The sequence below is a fragment of the Theropithecus gelada genome, chromosome 9, assembly GCF_003255815.1.
Source record: "Theropithecus gelada isolate Dixy chromosome 9, Tgel_1.0, whole genome shotgun sequence".
NCBI lineage: Eukaryota > Metazoa > Chordata > Mammalia > Primates > Cercopithecidae > Theropithecus > Theropithecus gelada.
Genome location: NC_037677.1, coordinates 7,559,691 through 7,582,037, shown reverse-complemented (window position 1 = coordinate 7,582,037; position 22,347 = coordinate 7,559,691). Strand labels below are relative to the sequence as shown.

The following is a 22,347-nucleotide window of genomic DNA, read 5'->3' as shown; positions in this document are numbered from 1 at the left end:
AATGTAATTTAAATAATTTACTATCATATAGTGTTTAAATGAATTTTTGTGTGTGTGTGACGGAGTCTCGCTCTGTCGCTAAGGCTGGAGTGCAGTGGCACGATCTCGGCTCACTGCAACCTCCACCTCCCGGGTTCAAGCGATTCTCCTGCCTCAGCCTCCTGAGTAGCTGGGATTACAGGTGTGTGCCACCATGCCTGGCTAATTTTTTTCCTGTATTTTTAGTAGTCGGGGAGTTTTATCATGTTGGCCAGGCTGGTCTGGAACTCCTAATCTCAGGTGAACCGCCCGCCTCAGCCTCCCAAAGTGCTGAGATTGCAGGTGTGAGCCACCACACCTGACTCGTATTTAAATTAATTATATCGCAACAAGATCTGCTAGTTCATACTCAGAGAGAGGGTATATATTTTGAGCTATGATGGTTCGAAATAGTTAAGAATATATTTATAATTTAATTTCTCACTAATATCACTGAAATATATAGCACTTCTATTAAGGTGAGAAAGAAAGAAATCCAAGGCAGTGACAGGAAAGCATGACAGTGACCTAATTGTCTAAAGCAAATATAATTTATTTTTATTTTACCTGATTCTGGGTCAGAAACCAGGTTGAGGATTTTTCCAGGTTCCGAGTCAATATTGAAACAAATGTTCTTCTGGCTTTTTGGTAGATAAATGATGAAATGTGGGTCATTTTCAACTGGAAAATATACAAAGAAAACGTAAACAAAATCATTAAAAGGAAGATGATTTTGAGCACTATATCATTCCTGAACATCTTTAATTTAATCAGAACAAATATTTATTGTGCTTCTCCTTTATGCTTGGTACTCCCCCAGGCCTCGGGGAGCCAGTGGTTCATACTCCATTGTCCCTCTGTCATGGAGCACTTCCTCATAAACATGAAGTGACTTGACCCTCATTTTAGGAAAGTTGTTGGTGGCAGTATGAATAAAAGCTTGCAGAGGAGTTATGGGAAGCTCGTGCAGTGGCTAAACCTGTCACTCAGGCCAGAAATGTTCAGTTCACACCTCCAGGTTCATGCTCTGCAGTGCACAAATACGTGGTTAGTTGATTTTTATTGGAGCCGGACACTACAGGGCATTGTAAAAACACAGAACAGGCCAGGTGCGGTGGCTCATGCCTGTAATCCCAGCACTTTGGGAGGCTGAGGTGGGTGAATCACGAGGTCAGGCATTCAAGACCAGCCTGGCCAGCATAGTGAAACCCCGTCTCTACTAAAAATACAAAAAATTAGCCGGGTATGGTGGTGCACCTGCAATCCCAGCTACTCGGGAGGCTGAGGCAGGAGAATTGATTGAACCTGGGAGGCGGAGGTTGCAGTGAGCCGAGATGGCGCCACTGCACTCCAAGCCGGGCGACAGTGCAAGACTCCATCTCAAAAATAAATAAATAATAAAATAAAATTAAAAACACACACAACAAAGGCTCTTTTAAAAATAATCTTGGCCAGGCCTGGTGGCTCACGCCTGTAATCCCAGCACTTTGAGATGCCGAGGTGAATGGATCACCTGAGGTCAGGAGTTCGAGACCAACCTGACCAACATGGAGAAACCCCTATCTCTACTAAAAAAAAAAAAAAAACACAACACAATTGGCCAGGTGTGGTGGCGGGCACCTGTAATCCCAGCTACTTGGGAGCTGAGGCAGGAGAATTGCTTGAACCCAGGAGGCGGAGGTTGTAGTGAGCCGAGATTGAGTCATTGCACTCTAACCTGGGCAACAAGAGCGAAACTCCGTCTCAAAAATAAAAATTAAAAGAAACCCTTAAACAATCATTATATTATGATATCCTCTTTCTTCCTCTACACAAATATGGTAGTTTGAAATATTCTGTTTGAAGAAAATAGCTTTTATTAAAGACAACGATTGGTTTTGCCATTTAATTAACTCAAATCCCACCAATCAGACCTTCTGATAAGCAATAGTGAATCAGTGCTGCCATACTGAGTTGACAGAATTCAAGACAACAGAAATGAAGCATCATGGTTAAATGGGTCAGTCCAGCCTGAAATTTTGATCAGGCTGAAAGTAGATCGAGGACCTCCATGACTAACGTTATAGATTCCTAGCACCTGAGGTTTATGGGCAGAACACTGGTCAGTGATAACTGAGCTTCTACTAGGAAAGAGAAACTTGTATCCACCCTGCAGGGAGGGTATTATCATCCCCGTTTTAGAGGTGGGCTGCTTGAGCCCTAGAGGGGTTTCAGTGTATAACCAAGGTCATGGGGCAGATGTATCTCCAGGACTGTCTGACTTTGAAGTCCTCATCCTTTGTACTGCATCCTACAACAGAGATGAGAAACTTGGAAGAAGCACTACAGTCTTAACTGGGAAGAATATTTAAAGGTAAATGAACTTGGTCTCAACAATTTTCTGCAAAAGCTTTATTTGGCAAAGCCATAGTTTAAGCAGCTCACTCCCTGGGCATCATGGTAGTGTCTGGCTCTCAGAAGCCGCTGGTTGGAAAGGTACAGTAAAAGCAACTGCTCCTCCAGCGTGGTCAGCTTCCACACGGATTCCCCACTCGTGCGTGGCAGCGGACATTTGCCACTGTTAACTGAGATTTCTGCATGGTCCCTCGTGGGACTCCCACCCCCACGGAGCTGGGGTAGGAGAGGGGAGTGTTGTACAAAGCACTACCAGCAATGGAGGGTGAAGGAGCAAGCTACTTGTGGCCTAGAAATCATTTTAGAGATAAGCCCTAAGAGTGAGATGAAGTTACTATTTTATCATCCTATTTTATCTTATCGTATTTTATTTTGAGACAGAGTCTTGCTCTGTCGCCCAGGCTGGAGTGCAGTGGCACGATCTCAGCTCACTACAACCTCCGCCTCCCAGGTGCAAGCAATTCTCCTGCCTCAGCCTCCCGAGTAGCTGGAATTACAGGCACCTGCCACCTCGCCCAGCTAATTTTTGTATTTTTAGTACAGATAGGGTTGGCCAGGCTGGATTCAAACTCCTGACCTCAAGTGATCTGCTCTCCTCAGCCTCCCAAAGTGCTGGGATTACAGGCGTGAGCCACCATGCCAGGTCTCTATTTTATTTTTTGAGACAGGGTCTCCCTCGCTCTGTCACCCAGGCTGGAATGTAGTGGTGAAATAATAGCTCACTGCAATGTGTTGAACTTCTGGGCTCAGGCAATCCTCCCACCTCAACCTCTTGAGTAGCTGGGACTACAGGTACACCGCTATGCCTGGCTAATTTTTTGAAAAAGGTTTTTTTTTTTTTTTTTTACTGGTCTCAAACTCCTGGCCTCAAGCAATCCTCTCCCACCTGAGCCTCCAAAAGTGCTGGGATTACAGGTGTGAGCCATGTACCTTGCCTGAAATAACATTAAATGTCCATTCAAAGTCCTTGCTAAGCTTTCTCTGCTACAACATGATATTTGGTATGTGCTAGGCATACAACCTTGAGAACCAGCTTTGAGGCTTTCTTGATGGAAAGGTCTATATTCCAGGCAGTCAAGAAAGCTGCACAGTTCTAGGACCAGCAGGAACCACCCTTCTAAATTTCAAACACTCAAGTCAAGCTGGGACTTTGCAGCTTCCGATGTGCTCTGTCTCTGAGTGTTGAAATTTACTTTTTTCCTAATAAAAAGAAAAGTAAGGAAAGAAAAGCTGCACACAGGTTTTCTAGATGAACTAGCTAATTGCCAGCAGCTGTGATCTCTGTGGGTGAAGGCTGCAATGCAAGGAGCTGGAAACAGGAGAGGAGACACTGTCCCTCCCATTTCCCCGGGGCAGCTCCCCTCTCACATGCTATGGGAGAAGAGGCCAGAGAGGTTGTCAATAGAAAGGCAAAGAAATTGACAATGGAAGGCAAAGAAATCTGCGATTACACAAGGAAGCCACAGCCACCAAAACTCTCACAAAGAAATACATTTTCCTGGCTTTTAGATGACCACAGCTACTACCCAAACCTCCCACTGAAACTGTTTGCAGAAAGGTTTCTTTAAAGACTGAACACAACTAGGATTCTGTAAATACATGATTTAAAACAAACAAAATAAGGTGTATTTCCATAGAAAAACACGTGATCTGCCTGCCTTGGCCTCCCAAAGTGCTGGGATTACAGGCATGAGCCACTGCACCCGGCCTCATTCACACAATGCTTCCCAGGATTATGGTCGGCTGAGTTCTGGGACACGCAAGCAGTGTAGAAGCTTTACCTCTCATCACATGTGGGGGTGGCGTGGACTCCAGCACCTGAGCTCCTTGTGCCAGCATGGAGATCACGGGCGTTGGTAAAGGATTGGCCCAAGACGGGATGGAATCTGGAGTCACTTTGCTGCCGTAATACAGGGCCCCTGGGTAGAAAAACCTGCATCTGTTAGTTTCTAGGTTTACGTTTCCACAGAAATTGCTCACCATGTCAAGAATCTGTTTTATGCACCCCCAGATGTTGTCAGCTTAGGTTTTTCTCCTCTATTTTTATGCCAGAGTTCTCTCTTGTCGGGCTCCCTCTGGCATGTTGCTGAGGGAGGAGGCCAGTGATACGGTTCTTTTTGGAGTCTGGAACCTGAGCAAGGGTGGCCGTGGGAGGAACCACTTTATAGGGCTGGGGAAGGGCCAGGTGACTCCAGTGCAGGCTGGGGAGCTAAGTCTGGGAGAAGGCCCAGGTTACCGTGGCATCTTCCTGGCTCCATCCCTATTCGCTCACAAACAAGCCGAGCAGGTTAGTTTCCCAGAGAGGTTTCCTTCCTGGTGAGAGAGACTTCGCATGACAACAAAAGGCACTTTTTGCTTTCCGATAGCCAGGCTAGCTCTCTGTGAGAAAGCCATGCCTAGAAACTAATCCAGGGTTCATTTGTCCCTAGACCTATTTAGCTGTGAGTCTACAGGTTGTTGTCATGGGAACATTACAAGTCAGAGTTCCCCGAACCACGGACCAGTGCAGTAAACTTGGTGTCATGCTTGAATGAAATTTAAAATGCACAAAATCCTTCCATTGTGTGCAAAGCTTTCTTAAGGATATATTTCACAGAAATCCAAATACCGCATGTTCTCACTTACCTTGGGAACTACATTGAGAAGTCAATACTGGGTACTACACGGACTAAAGATGGAAAGAATAGACACTGGGGACTTCTAGAGGGGAGAGGGAGAGAAAGGGGAGGTCGGGGGGGGGAAGAGTTGAAAAACTACTGAGTACCATGGTCGCTACCTGGGTGACATGATCATTTGTACCCCAAGCCTCAGTAACATGCAATATATCCATGTAACTTGCGCACTTAACCCCTGAATCTAATATATATCATATATTATAGGTAGTATATAATTATACATAACAAATATATTATATAATGTATAACTATATAATATATGTAATTATATAATGTATAACTATATAATATATGTAATTATATAATGTATAATTATATAATATATGTAATTATATAATGTATAATTATATAATATATGTAATTATATAATGTATAATTATATAATTATATTTAATATAATTGCCGTTATATATATTATATATAATATATATAATTATGTATCTATAGCTATACTATATTATATATAATTATATATATTATATATAGGATACTAATTATATATTATCTATAACGTATAATATATATGTGTGTATGTATATATAGCATATATGTATATATGTTTCAGTAGGACCAGTCCCCAAGAAAGAGAAGAGAAAGAGATGTATAAACCTGAGGTCTCCTAGCCCTGGGTGCGTGCACCTCGGGGGTGCCTAGAGACTTTCTGCAGGACTCAGAGAGCATAGACTGTTTGAAAGGCAATTTCTAGAGTCTCAGTTTAGACATAGACTCTTTCCTAAAGAAACCCTTTTCTCCCAGTTTACAAGCAGAAGGCCTGCTCTTCTCCACTCCCCTCCCGAAAAAGTCCTCCAGGAACCAAAACATCCATTGGAATATTGATGTAGGGCGAAAAACCTGATTCCAATGATCGGGAGCGAATGCTTGTACAAGCCACAGGGCTTCCAATTCTTTGCTTTCAGCAAAATTGAGGAAGGGCTCACGTTGTCAGCTGATAAATTATACAAGATTTTTTGGACACTAGGTCCATATGCATGTTTTGGCATATAAATTTCAAAGAGTTCAGATAAGCGAGTAACTGTCTGTACCAACCAATATTTATCGGGACTTCTGCCCATACAAGTTCTCTTAGAAGTAGAATTGATGCTGAATCCTGTCTCTTTCAATCCATTCATAAATACCACTTATCCATGAATACATGAAAAACACCCAGTCACATTTTTCCCAGTAAGAGATTATAGATTATTTCCACTCCAATTTTACTTCTTATGTGTAATCAAATTTATAATTTATTTATATTATTTTGCTCACTTGGCTACTAGTAGTAATATTAATCAGACCCAGTTCAGAAGAGAATTTTGAATACTCAGAATCTTATGGTTATGACTTTTAAATTAAATTTTTAATTAAAATTAAAATTTATAAACTTTTTTTCTTATAGATAAGTGAGGTGATTACTAAAAGAAGCATAAAAATATATTACAATAGGATATAGTTCTGCTGGGCAAGTGGAGTGAAAATACAAGTTCAACTAGAAAAAAGAATAATGTAAAACTTCCAATAATTTTTTTTTTTTCGAGACAAGGTCTTATTCTGTCACTCAGGCTAGAGTGCAGTGGCATAATTGGCTCACTGCAACGGTCACCTCCCAGGCTCAAGCAATCCTCCCACCTCAGCCTCCTGAGTACTTGGGACTATGGACACGTGCCACCATGCCTGGCTAATTTTAGTATTTTTTTCTAAAAATGGGGTTTTGCCATGTTGACCAGGCTGGTCTCATATTCATAGGCTCAAGTGATTAACCCACTCCAGCCTCCCAAAGTGCTGGGATTATAGGCATGAGCCACCATGTCTGGCCAGCTTCTAATAATTGTAATATAGGAGTTGCTTATGTATTTTTAAAAAATGAATGATAGTAACCAATTAGGTATTCTGTTTCATTAGATGTATTGAAAACAGTGATGTGGTCGGGCACGGTGGTTCACGCCTGTAACCCCAGCACTTTGGGAGGCCAAAGCAGGTGGATCGCCTGAGGTCAGGAGTTCAAGACCAGCCTGGCCAACATGGTGAAAACCCGTCTCTACTAAAAATACAAAAAATTAGCCAGGCATAGTGGCACATGCCTGTAATCCCAGCTACTTGGGAGGCTGAAGTCAGAGAATTGCTTGAACCTGGGAGGCTGAGGTTGCAGTGAGCCAAAATTATGCCATTGTGCTCCAGCCTGGGCAACAGAGCAAGACTCTGTTTCAAAAAAAAAAAAAAGAAAAAAAGAAAAAAAAGAAAAAAACAGAAAAGAAAACAGTGATGTAACAGTTTTATTTTAAAAGGTCAATATTTATAAAATACTGTAATTATGTTAGTTGCATATAGAAATTATATTTGTTGGCCGGGCGCGGTGGCTCAAGCCTGTAATCCCAGCACTTTGGGAGGCCGAGGTGGGTGGATCACAAGGTCAGGAGATCGAGACTATCCTGGCTAACATGGTGAAACCCCGTCTCTACTAAAAATACAAAAAACTAGCCGGGCGCGGTAGCGGGCGCCTGTAGTCCCAGCTTCTTGGGAGGCTGAGGCGGGAGAATGGCGTGAACCCGGGGGGCGGAGCTTGCAGTGAGCCGAGATCGCGCCACTGCACTCCAGCCTGGGAGACACAGTGAGACTCCGTCTCAAAAAAAAAAAAAAAAAAAAAAAAAAGAAATTATATTTGTTGCCCAGGAGTTGGAGGCTGCAGTGAGATGTGATGGTACCCAGGCTGGAGTGCAGTGGTCCTCCTGGGCTCGAGAGATCCTCCTGCCTCAGCTTCCCAAATAGGTGATATTACAGGTGCCCACCATCACACCCAGCTAGTTAAAATTTTTTTTTCTTTAGAGATGGGGTCTCGCTATGTTGCCCAGGCTAAGATAAAAAATTTCAAATATTGATGTCAAAAATGTTGGAAGGGTATCCGGGTTTTCAAAAGTTCCTTTGGGAAACATGGGAGCAAAAGGGTCAATGACCACAGCAATAATCCATCCTCCTCCCAGCTGGCAGGAAGAGCTTGGGCACAGGAGGGCCCAGGGCTGGGTGCAAGAGGTGGGCTGTAGTGGGAGAGAGCGGAGGCGCTAGGACGTCCCCCCCGGGGCAAGAGAGCTGCCTGACCACTTGTCCCCACAGGTGCAGCCCTGACCTGAGCAGCAGGAGGGATCCTGGGGCGGGGCATCCGCCAGCATGCGCTCGTCCCCAGCCTCGTTCTCGATCACCAGCGAGGTCAGCGGGGTCACAATGTGGTGGTCTAGAGACATCTGCAGGATCGATCTTGTAATTCTTCTCTTGGCGGCAGCTGTAGGAGCCAGGCTTCTGCATTCAAGAAGTAGAGGTGTTATGGAGCATGGCTGCATTGGAGTGGGAGCCCAAGTCAGCTCCCCGCCCCTGCACCCCACCGCTGCTGGGGTCCAACCTGGGGGTGGGGCAGGACCGCAAAGTAACTGGGAAACAGAACTAACTCACTGGCTTCAAGAAGCTGAGTATTTTATCTAGCTAAGTCTCAAGGCATTATTTATTTACTTATTTTTTATTATTATTATTTTCGAGACAAGGTCTCGCCCTGTTGCCCAGGCTGGAGTGCAGTGGCACAATCACGGTTCCCTGCAGCCTCAGCTTCCCTGGCTCAAGCGATCCTCCTCCCTCAGCCTCCTGAGTAGCTGGGACTACAGGTGCATGCCACCACACCCAGCTAATTTTTGTATTTTTTGTAAAGATGGGCTTTTGCCATGTTGCCCAGGCTGGTCTCAAACTCCTGGACTCAAGCAATCCACCCTCCTTGGGAGCCACACGTCTGGCTCCCAAGGCTTTTTTTTTTTTTTTTAACTTTATATTTTAGAGCTGTTTTAGGTTCGCAGTAAAATTATGCAGAAGGTATCAAGATTTTCTATGTGCCCACTGCATACACACGGTCCCCCATATACACGGCCTTCCCCACTGTCAGCATCCATCCCACACAGAGTGGTGCATTTGTTACAATGGAAGAAGCTGACACATCGTTATCACGCAGAGTCCACAGTTAACGTGGCTGACCCTTGGTGTTGTACATTCTATGGGTTTGGTTAAATGCATAATGACAGGTGTCCACCTTTGGAGTATCATATAGGGTATTTTCACTGCCCTAAAAATGCTCTGTGCTCCACCTACTCCCCTCTCTTCCACACCCCAACCTTTAGCAACTGCTGATCTTTTTATAGGAATTATTTTAAAATCAATATTTAACGTCTACCACAATTTGCTATATGCCTGTAAATACACCCAGTGTGCTTCTGTCAGACAGGGAATTATTTCTCTTTTACTTCACAGTCATAGTTTACAGCCTTACGTATTTCTTCTAATCTTATCAACATCAGGGATTTTCTCTATGAGTTCAGTCATACAACAGCATTTCATTTTCCCAGCCTCATTTAGACCCTGTTCCGTCTTCCTGCAACTCCTGTCTAATAGATGGAATGAGGCTTGGGAATGGGAACTTTCATCAAACACCTCTGTGTAATTTTGATGCAAGTAGTCAAAGAACCATCCATCGCTCTAGGGACATAGTTTTCAGGTTGGAGGGTTGAGCTGCAGCTCGGCTGAGAAGCCAGAGGGGACACGAATGAGCATGGGGGAGCCTTTCCTTAGGGAACATCATAATCACATAATCATTACATTCTCTTTGGACAAGAATCCCTTTTCAAGAGTAAATGCAAATACATGACTGACACATGAAGCAACCAGAGGGGACACAGATGAGCGTGGGGGAGCCCTTCCTTAGGGAACATCATAATCCTTAGTAATCATCAATTTCTTTTTGGACAAGAAGCCATTTTCAAGAATGCAGGGCTGGGCACGGTGGTTCACGCCTGTAATCCCAGCACACTGGGAGGCTGAAGCGGGCGGATCATGAGGTCAGGATCTCTTGGCGGCAGCTGTAGGAGCCAGTAAATGCAAATACACGCCTGATACATGAAGCAACATGGGTGAATCTCACCAACATATTGAGTGAAAGAAGCCAGGAGCAGAGGAATACAGATTACTTGATTATGTGAAATTTAGGATCAGGCAAAACTGATGATCACAGACATTGAAAGAGTGGATTCCACTGGAGGAGGGTGGTGGGTGTTGAGGGAGGGGAACAAGGGAACCTACCTCTGGATCTGGGTGGTGATTACGTGGATGATAGATATAAAAATCCATTGAATGGTGCACTTAAAATTAATGCATTTTGGCTGGGCACAGTGGCTCATGCCTGTAATCCCAGCACTTTGGGAGGCTGAAGTGGGCAGATTACGAGGACAGAAGATCGAGACCATCCTAGCTAATATGGTGAAACCCCGTCTCTACTGAAAATACAAAAAAATTAGCTGGGTGTGGTGACACACGCCTGTAATCCCAGCTACTTGGGAGGCTGAGGCAGGAGAATGGCATGAACTCGGGAGGCGGAGCTTGCAGTGAGCCGAGATCGCACCACTGCACTCCAGCCTGAGTGATAGAGCAAGACTCTCTCTCAAAAACATAAATACAAATAAATAAATAAATAAAATAAAAATTAATGCCTTTTGCACACGTTACTGTATGTTATACCTCAATAAAGAAGAAAAAGAGTGAACCCAGCTTTCTCTAAAGTGTTCAGAACTAGTGGAGGGTAATAATTCAAGCCTGTGATAATTTGCTATCTTTCTTGCTTCCAAACTCTTTTTGTGTATGAATGCATATATTCATGGTGGACATTTCAGTTCTGCAGATCCTCTTCTCTTGGTGTGGGTACTCTTCTCTTCTTACCGTTCAGCTAGCAATTGGTTGATGGTTAGATAGGCCCACAGTTTCCTGGTGAAATCGGGATCTGCATGCTTGTCTTTCGATAGAAAATCCTGCAAGTCATCCATCTGGGCCAGGGTCTCCAGGACTAACTGCGTGTTAGCCTAGATGATGGAAAGTTCAGTTGAGAGACACCAGGTAACAGAATTATAGTTAATCAATTCACATGTTTAGTACCTGCTGCGAATGAAGGGGAATAAAAAAGAAATGGAAGACAAAGCCTACTGAGGAAGGAAATGCATTTCTGTGCTTGGGATTGGGCTTGGGTGAAAGGGTCGGGATTTGTGGAATAGCTGGGAAGATGGCAGAGATATTCTCCTGTCTTCTCCATCACTGATTGCTTCTGTTCTACACCCACGATTCCCGGCAGGCAGAGCTGACATTCAAGAGGGACTGTGTCTAGGGGGCCAATTAGTAGATAGAATAGGCAGATAAGTGGAAGTACCGAAGTCGCCGTGATAATGCTCTCTAGTTGATCCAATTTAGCAGGGTCAAATTTTCCTGCCACCACAATCTCTGAACCTCCAAAGTAGTTATGGAAATTGTTTTGAGTGACATCCGTGACTGACGTATGGGGATAGTTGAACTGAACATTCCGGAGCAATGGAGTGGAGACCTGGTTGTAGAATTTCTACAATTCACAAAGACAGAGAGGGAGAAATTATGTTCATACTGCTTTGGCGATCTAAAGCATCTTATTTTATTTTATATTTTATTTTATTTATTTTGAGATGATGTCTCACTCTGTTGCCCAGGCTGGAGTGCAGTGGTGTGATCTCGTCTCACTGCAACCTCCACCTCCCAGGTTCAAGCAATTCTCCCGCCTCAGCCTACCAAGTAGCTGGGATTACAGGCACTTGCCACCAAGCCTGGCTAATTTTTGTATTTTTAGTAGAGATGGGTTTTCACCATCTTGGCCAAGCTGGTCTTGAACTTCTGGTCTTGTGATCTGCCTGCCTCGGCCTCCCAAAGTGCTGGGATTACAGGGATTACGTGCCCAGCTGATCTAAAACATTTTACTCTGAGATTCTTCAAAGGATCAGCAGATACCTCTTAATTCATTCACATGGGATGTCTGGGACAAAGGGAAATGCTCATAATTATCAGACTAAAAACAGAGAGAACACAAAGACTTGTTGAGAACATTACCTTTGATTTAAGAGCCTGGCATTTTTTCCCCTTTCTGTTATGGTCAGCGTGAAAAACTCTTGGACAAACTTATGATAAAAGTCAGCAAGAGGTCGGGCATGGTGGCTCGACCTGTAATCCCAGCACTTTGGGAGGCCAAGGTGGGGGGATCACCTGAGGTCAGGAGTTCGAGATCAGCCTGGCCAACATGGTAAACCCCATCTCTTCTAAAAATACAAAAATTAGCCGGGCGTGGTGGAGCATGCCTGCAATCTTGACTACTCAGGAGACTGAGGTGCGAGAATCGCCTGAACCCAGGAGGCGGAGGTTGCAGTGAGCCGAGATCACACCACTGCTCTCCAGACTGGGTGACAAAGCAAGACTCTGTCTCAGAAAATAATAATAATAATTAAATTTTTTAAAAAGTCAGCTGGATTAATATTCCCCAAATCAGAATCTTATCTCTTACTTGTTCCCAAATTTAAATACGATGCCTGGTACTGACACAGGGCGGGGAAAGACATGTTCCTTCCTTACATCATTTTCTCATCTATTTAGTCAAAACAAACCAATAGTTTGTTTTTTTCAATATATGTATTTTAATTTTAAAAAATTTATTTTTTGAACAGATGGATCTCACTATGTTCCCCAGGCTGGTCTTAAACCTCTGGGCTCAAGTGATCCTCCCACCTTGGCCTCCAAAGTGCTGGGATTACAGGCATGAGCCACTGCACTCAGCCTCTATCTTAATACTTAAGAAAATTTACATTGTGAAAAATTGATACCAAGATGCCAATGCATGTTAAAGAGAAAACCGTTGACCATGATGATAAGAAGACCAATTGCTAGTGGGGCGGGAGAGCTACAAGGAGCTTTGGTGACGCTCAGAAGACCTTTTTGTTCAGGGGGTAGGAAAGCCGTTCCCATCACCCACCTGCCTCATACCTCACTGTTAATGCAGAAATATGAGGGTGAGGGGAAACGTGTGAGAAAGGAACTGAGCACTTTCCTGATCCTTCCAACCAAATATGGCTGAGATCATGACCATTCTGAGTTAAGTTCAGTGATGCATCATACATGCATCAGATATGGGTAGTTAAATGATTTCCAGTGAATAATAAAAAAAGAACAGAAGAAAAACGTTACCTTAAGCTGGGAAGACGTGTCCTGGTTTCCATAAATCCTTTGTGCAATTCCATGGTTTTCATTGGAGAGTCTCTTCAAAAAATCGTAGTCCACATCAAATCCCATGCCCAAACTGAACAAGGAGATGTTGTCTTGGATGTTCTCCTTCACATTTTTCTGAATTTTTGACAGTTTTAGTTCCCCTAAAGTGGGCGATGACAGAAAGGAAAGGAATAAACAAGTAATGTCATAAAGTTTCTGGAAAATCCAGGGAGGGCAGTTTAGTAAAATTTGTCCAGATTAAAATTGCATTTATCCTTTGACCTAGTAACTCAATTTCTAGGAGTTTTTCTTAGAGATGCACTCATACATGTTGAAATGAAGTGTGGCTTGCGTTGCATAGCAACATTATTGGGGAATTAGCAACATATTGGAAACAACATAAATATACACCAGTGAGGAGGCACTTGGTTAGATGATGGTATGTTCAAACCGTGAGATACTATGCAGTTACTAAAAAGGACACAGCAAATCTTTATACCAGACAATCTCAAGGACATGTTTAGAGTAGGAAAAAAAAAACTAGGTCAATATCAGGGTACATAGGATGCATTTGCAGGCAAGCTTGTATAAATGTACGCATGTGTATGTATGCACATACACATGCCTGTGTGCAAACATGTATATATAGTATACAGGCATGCATAAACTATCTGCGGAAAGATACATAAGAAACTGGCAACCAGTGACTGATTCCAGGGACAGGAACTGAATGGTTGAGAAACAGGAGTGAGAAACCATGATTAAACCAAATTATGGTTTAACTTTTTTGTTTTTGTTTTTGTTTTTGAGACGGAGTCTCACGCTGTTGCCCAGGCTGGAGTGCAGTGGCGAGATCTTGGCTCACTGCAAGCTCCACCTCCCGAGTTCAAGCGGTTCTCCTATCTCAGCCTCACGAGTAGCTGGGATTACAGGCACACACCACCATGTCCGGCTAATTTTGTATTTTTAGGAGAGATGGGGTTTCACCATGTTGGCCAGGCTGGTCTGGAACTACTGACCTTAGGTGCTCCACCCACCTCAGCCTCCCAAAGTGCTGGGATTACAGGTGTGAGCCACTGTGTTTAAAATATTTTAAACTATATTTCCTTTTCTACCTTATGATTTATTCAAAACTTGAATTTTAAAAGTAATCTGATGAGAGAGAGAAAACCTTGGCTCTACAACAAATACGTCACAATGGCTCTTTCTAGTCTCATTATTAATAAGATGGTTGCTCTCTGGCTTTCTAAAGCTCTGGCTGTCACTGTATTGCCTCGTGCATTTTCATTCCATTTGGCTGTGTCAGGATGTATCAGACCCAGTCCTAGTCTGTATGATAGCACACTCAGACAACACGATCTGCCATTCACTATTACTGACAGTGGCCAGAATAAAGACACAAGTAAAACAAAGATAGCTGGGTGCAGTGGCTCACACCTGTAATCTCAACACTTTGGGAGACCAAGGTGGGAGGACTGCTTGAGCCCAGGAATTTGAGATCAGCCTGAGCAACACAGTGAGACTTCGTCTCTCCAAAAAAAAAAAAAAAAAAAGAGAAAAAGAAAAAATAGAAATTAGCTGAGTGTGGTGGTGCACATATGTAGTCCCAGCCACTCAGGAGGCTGAGGTGGGAGGATCACTTGAGCACGGGAGGTTGAGGCTGCAGTGAGCTGTGTGCGCTCCACTGTACTCCCTCCTGGGTGACAGAGTAAGACCCTGTCTCAAAAAATAAATAAAATCAAACAATGTAACAAAGATAAAAGTAAATAATAGAAGAAGAGAGATGTTGCTGCCATTTTGTAGAAAGAAAAATGTTTAACTTCAAGGTTGTGTCAGAGAGCAGTCATTTCTCCAGCTGCAACTGGGAGAAGTGTGGAGAATAATAGGGAATGTGCTACTGTGGCCTCCAAATGTACAGCTGGGAGCTCTGGGATCAATATTCATCATCCACCACCCCCATACACCATCTTCACATACCTCAAGTTGAGGAAATAAATGCATTTCCCTAGAATGCATCAGCAATCCTCACAACCTACTGTTAAAATTCAGACTCAGATTTCTGCGTATTGTGGAGGTGGCACTGAGGCACTCAAGAGCGCCCTTGCTGAAAGTGTCTGAGCAGTAGCTTAGGGGGTGAGGGCTGCAGGATCAGAAGACCTCCTTTAGGAAGCATGGGTTTAACATGTTCTAGAAACTCAGGCAAATGCCATGAGAGTTCCCCTTTTAGGCAAACCACCATTCCAAGAAACAATAGTGAAAGTGTTTGTCGTGACAAAGTTGAAGTGACACTTGCCCACTGTTGGATCTCCATCAGAAACCAAAATGATCAGCGAGACGGAGTTGGGGTCCAACAGTCCCAAGTTATTGGCTTCATTCAAAATGAAGATTGCCCGCAGGAGTGCTTCGTTGATGTTTGTGCCTGTTGAAGTAGCATAATGAAACGTTGGGTATGCGTTCTCGCCACACACAGAAAACCCCATCCTGGATTCAGACTCGTATGTTGGTGGATCACTTATCCATCAGTTATTCCATGCCAAAATCATTTCCTTGCTTTCTGAGTGACACAAACTGTGCTCAAGCTGGTGGTCCCCCAGTGCAGTGAAAGATTCACTTGGAAGTAAACTATCCCCTTAGAGATGAATTAGCCCTTTCAAAGCACAGACTGTTAGTTTGTTAAACACCAGGTTAAAGTATCCAAATCAGCCTTGCCAAGACACTCTGAAGACAGTAACATTTTATGCTTTATGCAGGCAATAAAGAAGGCCAGTGTCACTGAACCTTTTTCTGAGAGAGATTAAAATGGTTCAAAGCTTGTGTGGGCTGGATTACAAATTCTACTTTCACTACAAACTTAGCATTCATCCATTACCAATAAATGTATTATTTGAGGCAGGCTCTTGAAGGCTGGGGAAGGACTACTGTGATGGGAATAATGCTTCTTAAGTGAACCATGATTTGAACCCAAAAGAAGTGTCTCCTTGGGCTTTAGCCCAACACACTCACCTCCACTGGGCTGGATTTTCTCAATATACCTCTTGGCATCTGCAACCTGTGTTTTGGTAGCTGAAATTAAATCATTTCTCCAAGTTCGAACGTTCTGGTTGAAGTCAATCACAGAGAAATGGTCTTCCGCTCTGAGGTCATCCAATATGGTCTTCATTGCCTCCACAGTCTATTTCAATAGAGAATAAAGACGGGTCCCATTACAGAAAATCTGCGCCTCAGAGGAACTAGGAAGACCGATCGTTGGTCCTAGTCATCTTTCAAGTTATTCTCAAGCTAAACTTCTTCCAGAAAACCTCTTGAGCCCGTTTCGGTCAATGCAGACCTACCCCTTATTTATTCTGAGCATGTATCGTTGGCTTTTTGATACTCTTACTATCTTATTTTGCTAGGCACAACCAGTTTGACTAGACTTTATGTTAAGGATCACAAACTTCGAGTGCCACCTTTATGATGCCTGAAAATAAAATATATTTCTCAAGTCCATCTACTCACCCAGTCTCTTAAACTATTTCCTCATCGTTCTCTTTAAACCACCGCCATCACCCTCTTTCTCTAGCTTACGTGTGATTACTTTGATTCCATCTCCACTGAGAAACTGAAGGAGACAGAAGAACATTCCCACAGACTCCCACTACCATAAAATCCCAACTAGCGATATTTGTACCCATACATTTTTCTTTCATACCTGACAACTAGCAGTATTTCTACCTAATGCAAACCCACCTACTCATGAACTAGATTTCATTCCCTCTCTTTGACTAAAGAACATGGTTCCGGCAATTGTCCTTTGCCTTTTCAATTTCCCTATTCTACTGGTACATTTCCATCAACATAAAAACATGTTATCTCTCATCCTTCTACAAACCTCATGTGGATCCACTTTCTTCATTTCTTAGCTTTCTTCTGCAATAAAATTCCTAGAGAGAATTGTCTAAACACACTGTCTCCAAATCTTCTCTTCCTATTCTCTCAGAAGCCCACTCCTTTTGGTTTTCCTCCTTGTCACTCTACTGAAACTGCCCATGTCAAGGTCACCAATGATGCTAATGTCGCTAAATCCAAAGGTCCATCTTCATTTCTCATGCAACTCAACCTGTCACCAGCAGGTGCTCTCATCTCCCTCCTGAACACAAATTCCTCAATTGTCTTCTAGGGCCTCATTCTCTCTTGATTTGTCTCCCCCACTTACTAATTGTTTTTATTAGTCTCTATCACCAATTATCCTCTTCTTCCCAAATTCCCAATATTAGAATGCTCTGTTGTCTGTTCTTGGCTCCCTTGTCCATCTACTCCTTGGCATTCTCATCTAGTCCCAATGCTGCCAGTACCTTCTATATGCTGGTGAGTCCTAACCGTGTGTCTCCACATCTCACTGTTGAACACCAGGCTTGCGTGGCCAATGTGGGTATTTAATGAACATTTCAGACTTTGGATCCGAAAACAAACTGGGACATTCCCTGCAATGTCTGATTCCATCTCTGTCTTTGCCAACTCATGGATGGCCACTCCATCCTTCTAGTTGCTCAGGCTAAGTCCTGGGGCATCTTTCAGTTTTCTTTTCTTCCCTTGTCTCACAGCTAACCCTTCAGGATATACTGTTTACTCGACCTTCAAAACAGATTCCAGAATCCAGCTCTGATCATGACTGCACAGGCGTTCCATGAGCCACCTTGCCTCTTACTTCTCAGATCTCATCTCCCACTGCCCCTCTCTACTGGCGTCTCTCTCTGTACTTTGCACACTTTCGACTTAGAACCGTTACATGGGCTGGTCATTGCATTTAATCCCCTTAGGTATCTGCATAACTCTCCCTTCACCTTCTCGGGGTCTCCTCAGTGGTCTTCTCCAGGAAACAAGCCTATTTAAAATTGCATCCCCCTGCAATTGCCACTCTTGATTTCTAACATACGCTTCTTTTTTTTTTTTAAACTTTTATCATAATGCTGCCATTGAACATACTTGTACATTTGTACTTGTATGTGTATTGTTTATTCTCTGTCCCCTCTCCCCCAGATGTAAGTTTTATAAGCACCCAGAAGGTAGGCATGCGTTTTTTTGCTTCGTTTCTGTTTTTATGCTTTGGGTCTGTTTTGCTCATGGATGAACTAAGTGCATGAATAGTAGGTGCTTTGTAAATATTTGTTGAATGAATGAATGATGGAAGGAAGCAGTGAATAAACTGTTGTATTAAAGCAGTTGTTCTCAACCAGAGGCAATTATTCCCTCCAGCGTACATTTGGCAATATCTGAAGTCATATTTGATTGTTATGATGCAGGGGATGTTGTGCTACTGAAATTTAGCAAATAGATCATAGACCATGCTGCTAAGTATCCTGCAATGCACCAGACAGCCCTCCCACAGCAAAGAATGACCCCATCCAAAATATTAATAGTCCCACTGCTGAGAAACCCTGCCTGGGAGTACAGACCCAGGCAGGCAGGGTCTGTAGAAAACAGGGACTTCTCCTCCTCCTCCTCCTCCTCCTTCTTCTTCTTCCTCTTCTTCTTCCTCTTCTTCTTCTTCTTCTTCTTCTTCTTCTTCTTCTTCTTCTTCTTCTTTTTCCTCCTCCTCCTCCTCCTCTTCTTCCTCTTCCTCCTCTTCTTCCTCTTCCTCCCCTTCCTCCTCCTCCTCCTTCTTTTTCTTCTTCTTTTTTTGAGATGGAGTTTCACTCTTATTGCCCAGGCTGGAGTGCAGTGGCACAATCTCTGCTCGCCACAACCTCCGCCTCCTGGGTTCAAGCAATTCTGGCTCAGCCTCCCGAGTAGCTGGGATTACAGGCATGCGCCACCACACCCAGCTAATTTTTTTTTTTTTTTTTTTTAAGTAGAGACAGGGTTTCTCCATGTTGGTCAAGCTGGTCTCAAACTCCCAACCTCAGGTGATCCAACTCCCTTGGCCTCCCAAAGTGCTGGGATTATAGGCATGAGCCACTGTGCCGGGCCAACAGGGACTTCTTTTAGTTTCCTTACAGATCTTAGGGTAGTAGTGAACTCTTGGGTGGTCAAAAATAGTTGCTGAATGAATGGTTAGTTGGTTGTTCAACTTGGTTGAATGGATGGATGGATTGATGGGTAAGTCAAACATTTCCTTGTTTGGTCTTTAGAATTGCATCCGTACATCTCACTTATCACTGAGTAAGCCTATATTGAGCTCTGAGCTGGAAAACATAGATGGGATAGCTTCTCTCAAGAAATTACAATATAATTAGAAATAATATGCTTATATTTATTCAATAGTTATATGTGGATAATGACAAGATATAATAAAACAGGTAGAAGAGCAAAAAGAATGTGACTGATCATTGAAAGAAGAGGTTATATAGAGATTACATTTTTCAAAGAGGTGAGTTTTGAGACAGTTTTTCAAGGAAATATTGGGTACAGAGTGGAAAAGAGGAAGAGAAGGAAGAGGAAACAGGAAAGAGGAAGAAGAGAAGGAAGGGAATTTTACACTGGAGGAATGATTAGAAGATGGAGGTGTATGTGCTATGAAATGCAATAATTGCAAAATTTTAGAAAGAGTTTACACCGGCAGTCAGTAAGCACAGTCCCTGAGCTTCAGCCATAAGTAGGGAGGAGGGATAGAATGATTGCATTTTTAGGAGGGGATCAAAGAAGATAGTGAGTCCCCCCCCACCACTGCAAACAAGGGGGTACTTACTTGTTTCATTTTAACTCCCCACATGGAGCCACTCACATCAATGACAAAGAGGATGTTTTTGGGAATTGGGTCCAGGTTGTCAGGAGCAAAGAAGTGGACAAAATATCCATTAAACACCTGAAAAATAGAACGTCTTTGTGAGTCAAATCATGATTCCTGTTTAGAAGGTAGGGAGATGGGGACCTGGGGACTCATCTACGGGGAGGAGGAGGTGGAGCTTGATGTGTATTTGCCTCCATATTTTCCTGCCTGCTCCCCCACCTCCTCTCCTGTGAGGGTCAAGACCTTCCAGCAAAGCATTCCACTGCACTCCCTGCCGCTCCACTCCACACGGCTCCACTCCATGCCGCTCCACTCCACACCACTCCACGCTGCTCCACTCACTCCACTCCACACCACTCCATTCCACTCGACTCCTCTCCACTCCACTCCACACCGCTCCACTCCGTTCTACTCCTCTCCACTCCATGCGACACCACTCTACGCCACTTCACTCCACTTCACGCCATGCCACTCCACGCGACGCCAGGCCACTCCACTCCACGTGACGCCAGACCACTCCACTCCACACGATGCCACGCCACTCCACTCTACTCCACTCCACTCCATGCCACTCCACTCCATGCTGCTCCACTCCACTCCATGCCACTTCACTCCACGCCAGGCCACTCCACTCCACTTCACTCCACTCCACGCCACTCCATGCCACTCTACTCCACGCCACTCCACTCCTCTCCACTCCATGTCACTCAGTTTTTACAGAGAGCCCCTGTTCCAGACGCCCTGTCAACCAGCGGTGAATCAGGCAGAGCCCCCACCCTCAGGAGGCTCCCGTCCAGCAGAGGATAAGGATAAGTGAAGGCGATGTGCAGTGCAGCGTGTTAAACACCATGATCAGAAAGTAAAGGGCTCATGAAGAGCCCGGTGTGCATCTAACGCATGCAGGGGACGATTCTCTGGGAAGCAGCATCTCCACTGGGACCTGAGGATGAACTCAGACTTAGCTGCCCTCTTGAGAGCTGGGTCAGGTTGAGATAGTTGGGAGTGGTGAAGAGAGTTCCAGACAGCGCAGCCCCAGAGATGAGAGAGCATGGCATACTTGGAGCTCCACATGTGGTTCAGCAAGATGGGGCCATGGAATCCAAGAATTCAGGGAAGTAGGTGAAGAATCAGCAGGACAGATCATGAAGGACGTGTCTAGGCCACTTCAGAAAATTTGGATTTTTCTGGAAGTTAATGAGAGTCTGCCCCAGCTGGACTCCTGACCATTCTCTTTGTCTTCTGCTGCAGGCTTGATGACTGACTCACCTAATTCTCTTTCCACTGCCCTTTGGCTGCCTCTTTCCAGGACACTACAGTATCCAGGTACAGGGTGTGTGCTCCACTCGCTGTCCCTAGAGAGACTCTTGGAGTTTTGGGTACGTTCTAAGAGTCCTCACCTTAGTACAAGGAAAGGAAGACACACATCTAAGACATGGCCAAAGGGGAAAGGCAACTTTTCAAGAAACTTCATGGTAAACCTTGGCCCTGAAATTCACCGTTGGCTCTTGATCTTTCTAGGCTGTGGATGTGCCTTCCTCCTCCCCGCTAATCTCTGTGCTTTCTTTGACTGTCTAATTGCAAAGGGCCATGGGAGCCTATCTAAAATTCCTGTTCTGTAATTATTCCATTGTTCTTCATATGAGGCCCAGGAATGCCCTCCTGGGACAAGAACATGAGATCCGATGACCTTTCATTTAGTTTTTAAGACACAAAAGATAATGCTTAGCGGTATAATCGAATAATATGATTTTAGTCCCTTCTCTGCAGCTAGAAACACTTGCCCTGGCAGCTGGAAACCACCCACAGGCCTGGGAGTTTGTTCAAAAAGGAGCAGCTCTTTGCCATGAGCTTGGCAGTAGAACCAGAGCCATTGTGCACGCACCTCCAGTTCACCAGCCTTCTCTTCTCTTTTCACATCATACAGCACCACCAGTTCCCCTTCTACTGCAGTCTCCCGGCAGTTAGGGCATATTCTCTGCTGTGCTACTGTGGGCTTGAAGGAGACGTGCGCCTAGAAAGAACAGTGACGTCAGAGCCTCTGCCTCTAGCCCCTTCCCAGTGAGGGCTTGGCGCTGCCCCTTCTCCAGCACACAGGGAAGAGGAGCTGCCCAGTGGAAGTTCTGCATCCCGGCAACATCGGTGGACTCATTACTGATGGGAAGGACAAGCCAGGGCTTTCGCAGGGAGCATCTCCAGCCTGCCATGCTGTTTGCAAGGTTTCAGGCCTTTTTAGAAGACAGCCAATGAATTTTCTTCATCCCCTATAAAAGGGCTGACCACCTGCTTTGGAAAGAGTTTGTGAAATGTTTTAATGTTCTTAGAGGAGTTTCTCCTTACAGGAGTCATAGTTGGTTATCATTGGCCATTGAGGCAGAGAGTTGAACATTTCTAGCTATGGTTAATGAATGAAAATCCACCACATAGGATGTGAAAGCTGTCCTTTAGCTACTGCTTAAGTAGGTGACTTAGGGGAAATGAGACTCA

General features: G+C 44.2%; 1 protein-coding gene across 1 annotated transcript in view; it reads right to left on the bottom strand.

The window, feature by feature from the left end:
• Window positions 1-22,347, bottom strand: part of ITIH2 (inter-alpha-trypsin inhibitor heavy chain 2) — a 46,380-nt gene that overhangs the window by 5,903 nt on the left and 18,130 nt on the right. Inside the window, exons 8-17 of the mRNA XM_025396221.1 lie at window positions 21,746-21,874; window positions 19,822-19,938; window positions 16,158-16,326; window positions 15,448-15,573; window positions 13,134-13,315; window positions 11,305-11,490; window positions 10,824-10,963; window positions 8,206-8,375; window positions 4,194-4,331; window positions 586-699 (exon numbers count right to left, since the gene is read on the bottom strand). Coding sequence (XP_025252006.1) covers window positions 586-699; window positions 4,194-4,331; window positions 8,206-8,375; window positions 10,824-10,963; window positions 11,305-11,490; window positions 13,134-13,315; window positions 15,448-15,573; window positions 16,158-16,326; window positions 19,822-19,938; window positions 21,746-21,874 — 1,471 coding nt within the window. The remainder of the gene's footprint in view (window positions 1-585; window positions 700-4,193; window positions 4,332-8,205; window positions 8,376-10,823; window positions 10,964-11,304; window positions 11,491-13,133; window positions 13,316-15,447; window positions 15,574-16,157; window positions 16,327-19,821; window positions 19,939-21,745; window positions 21,875-22,347) is intronic.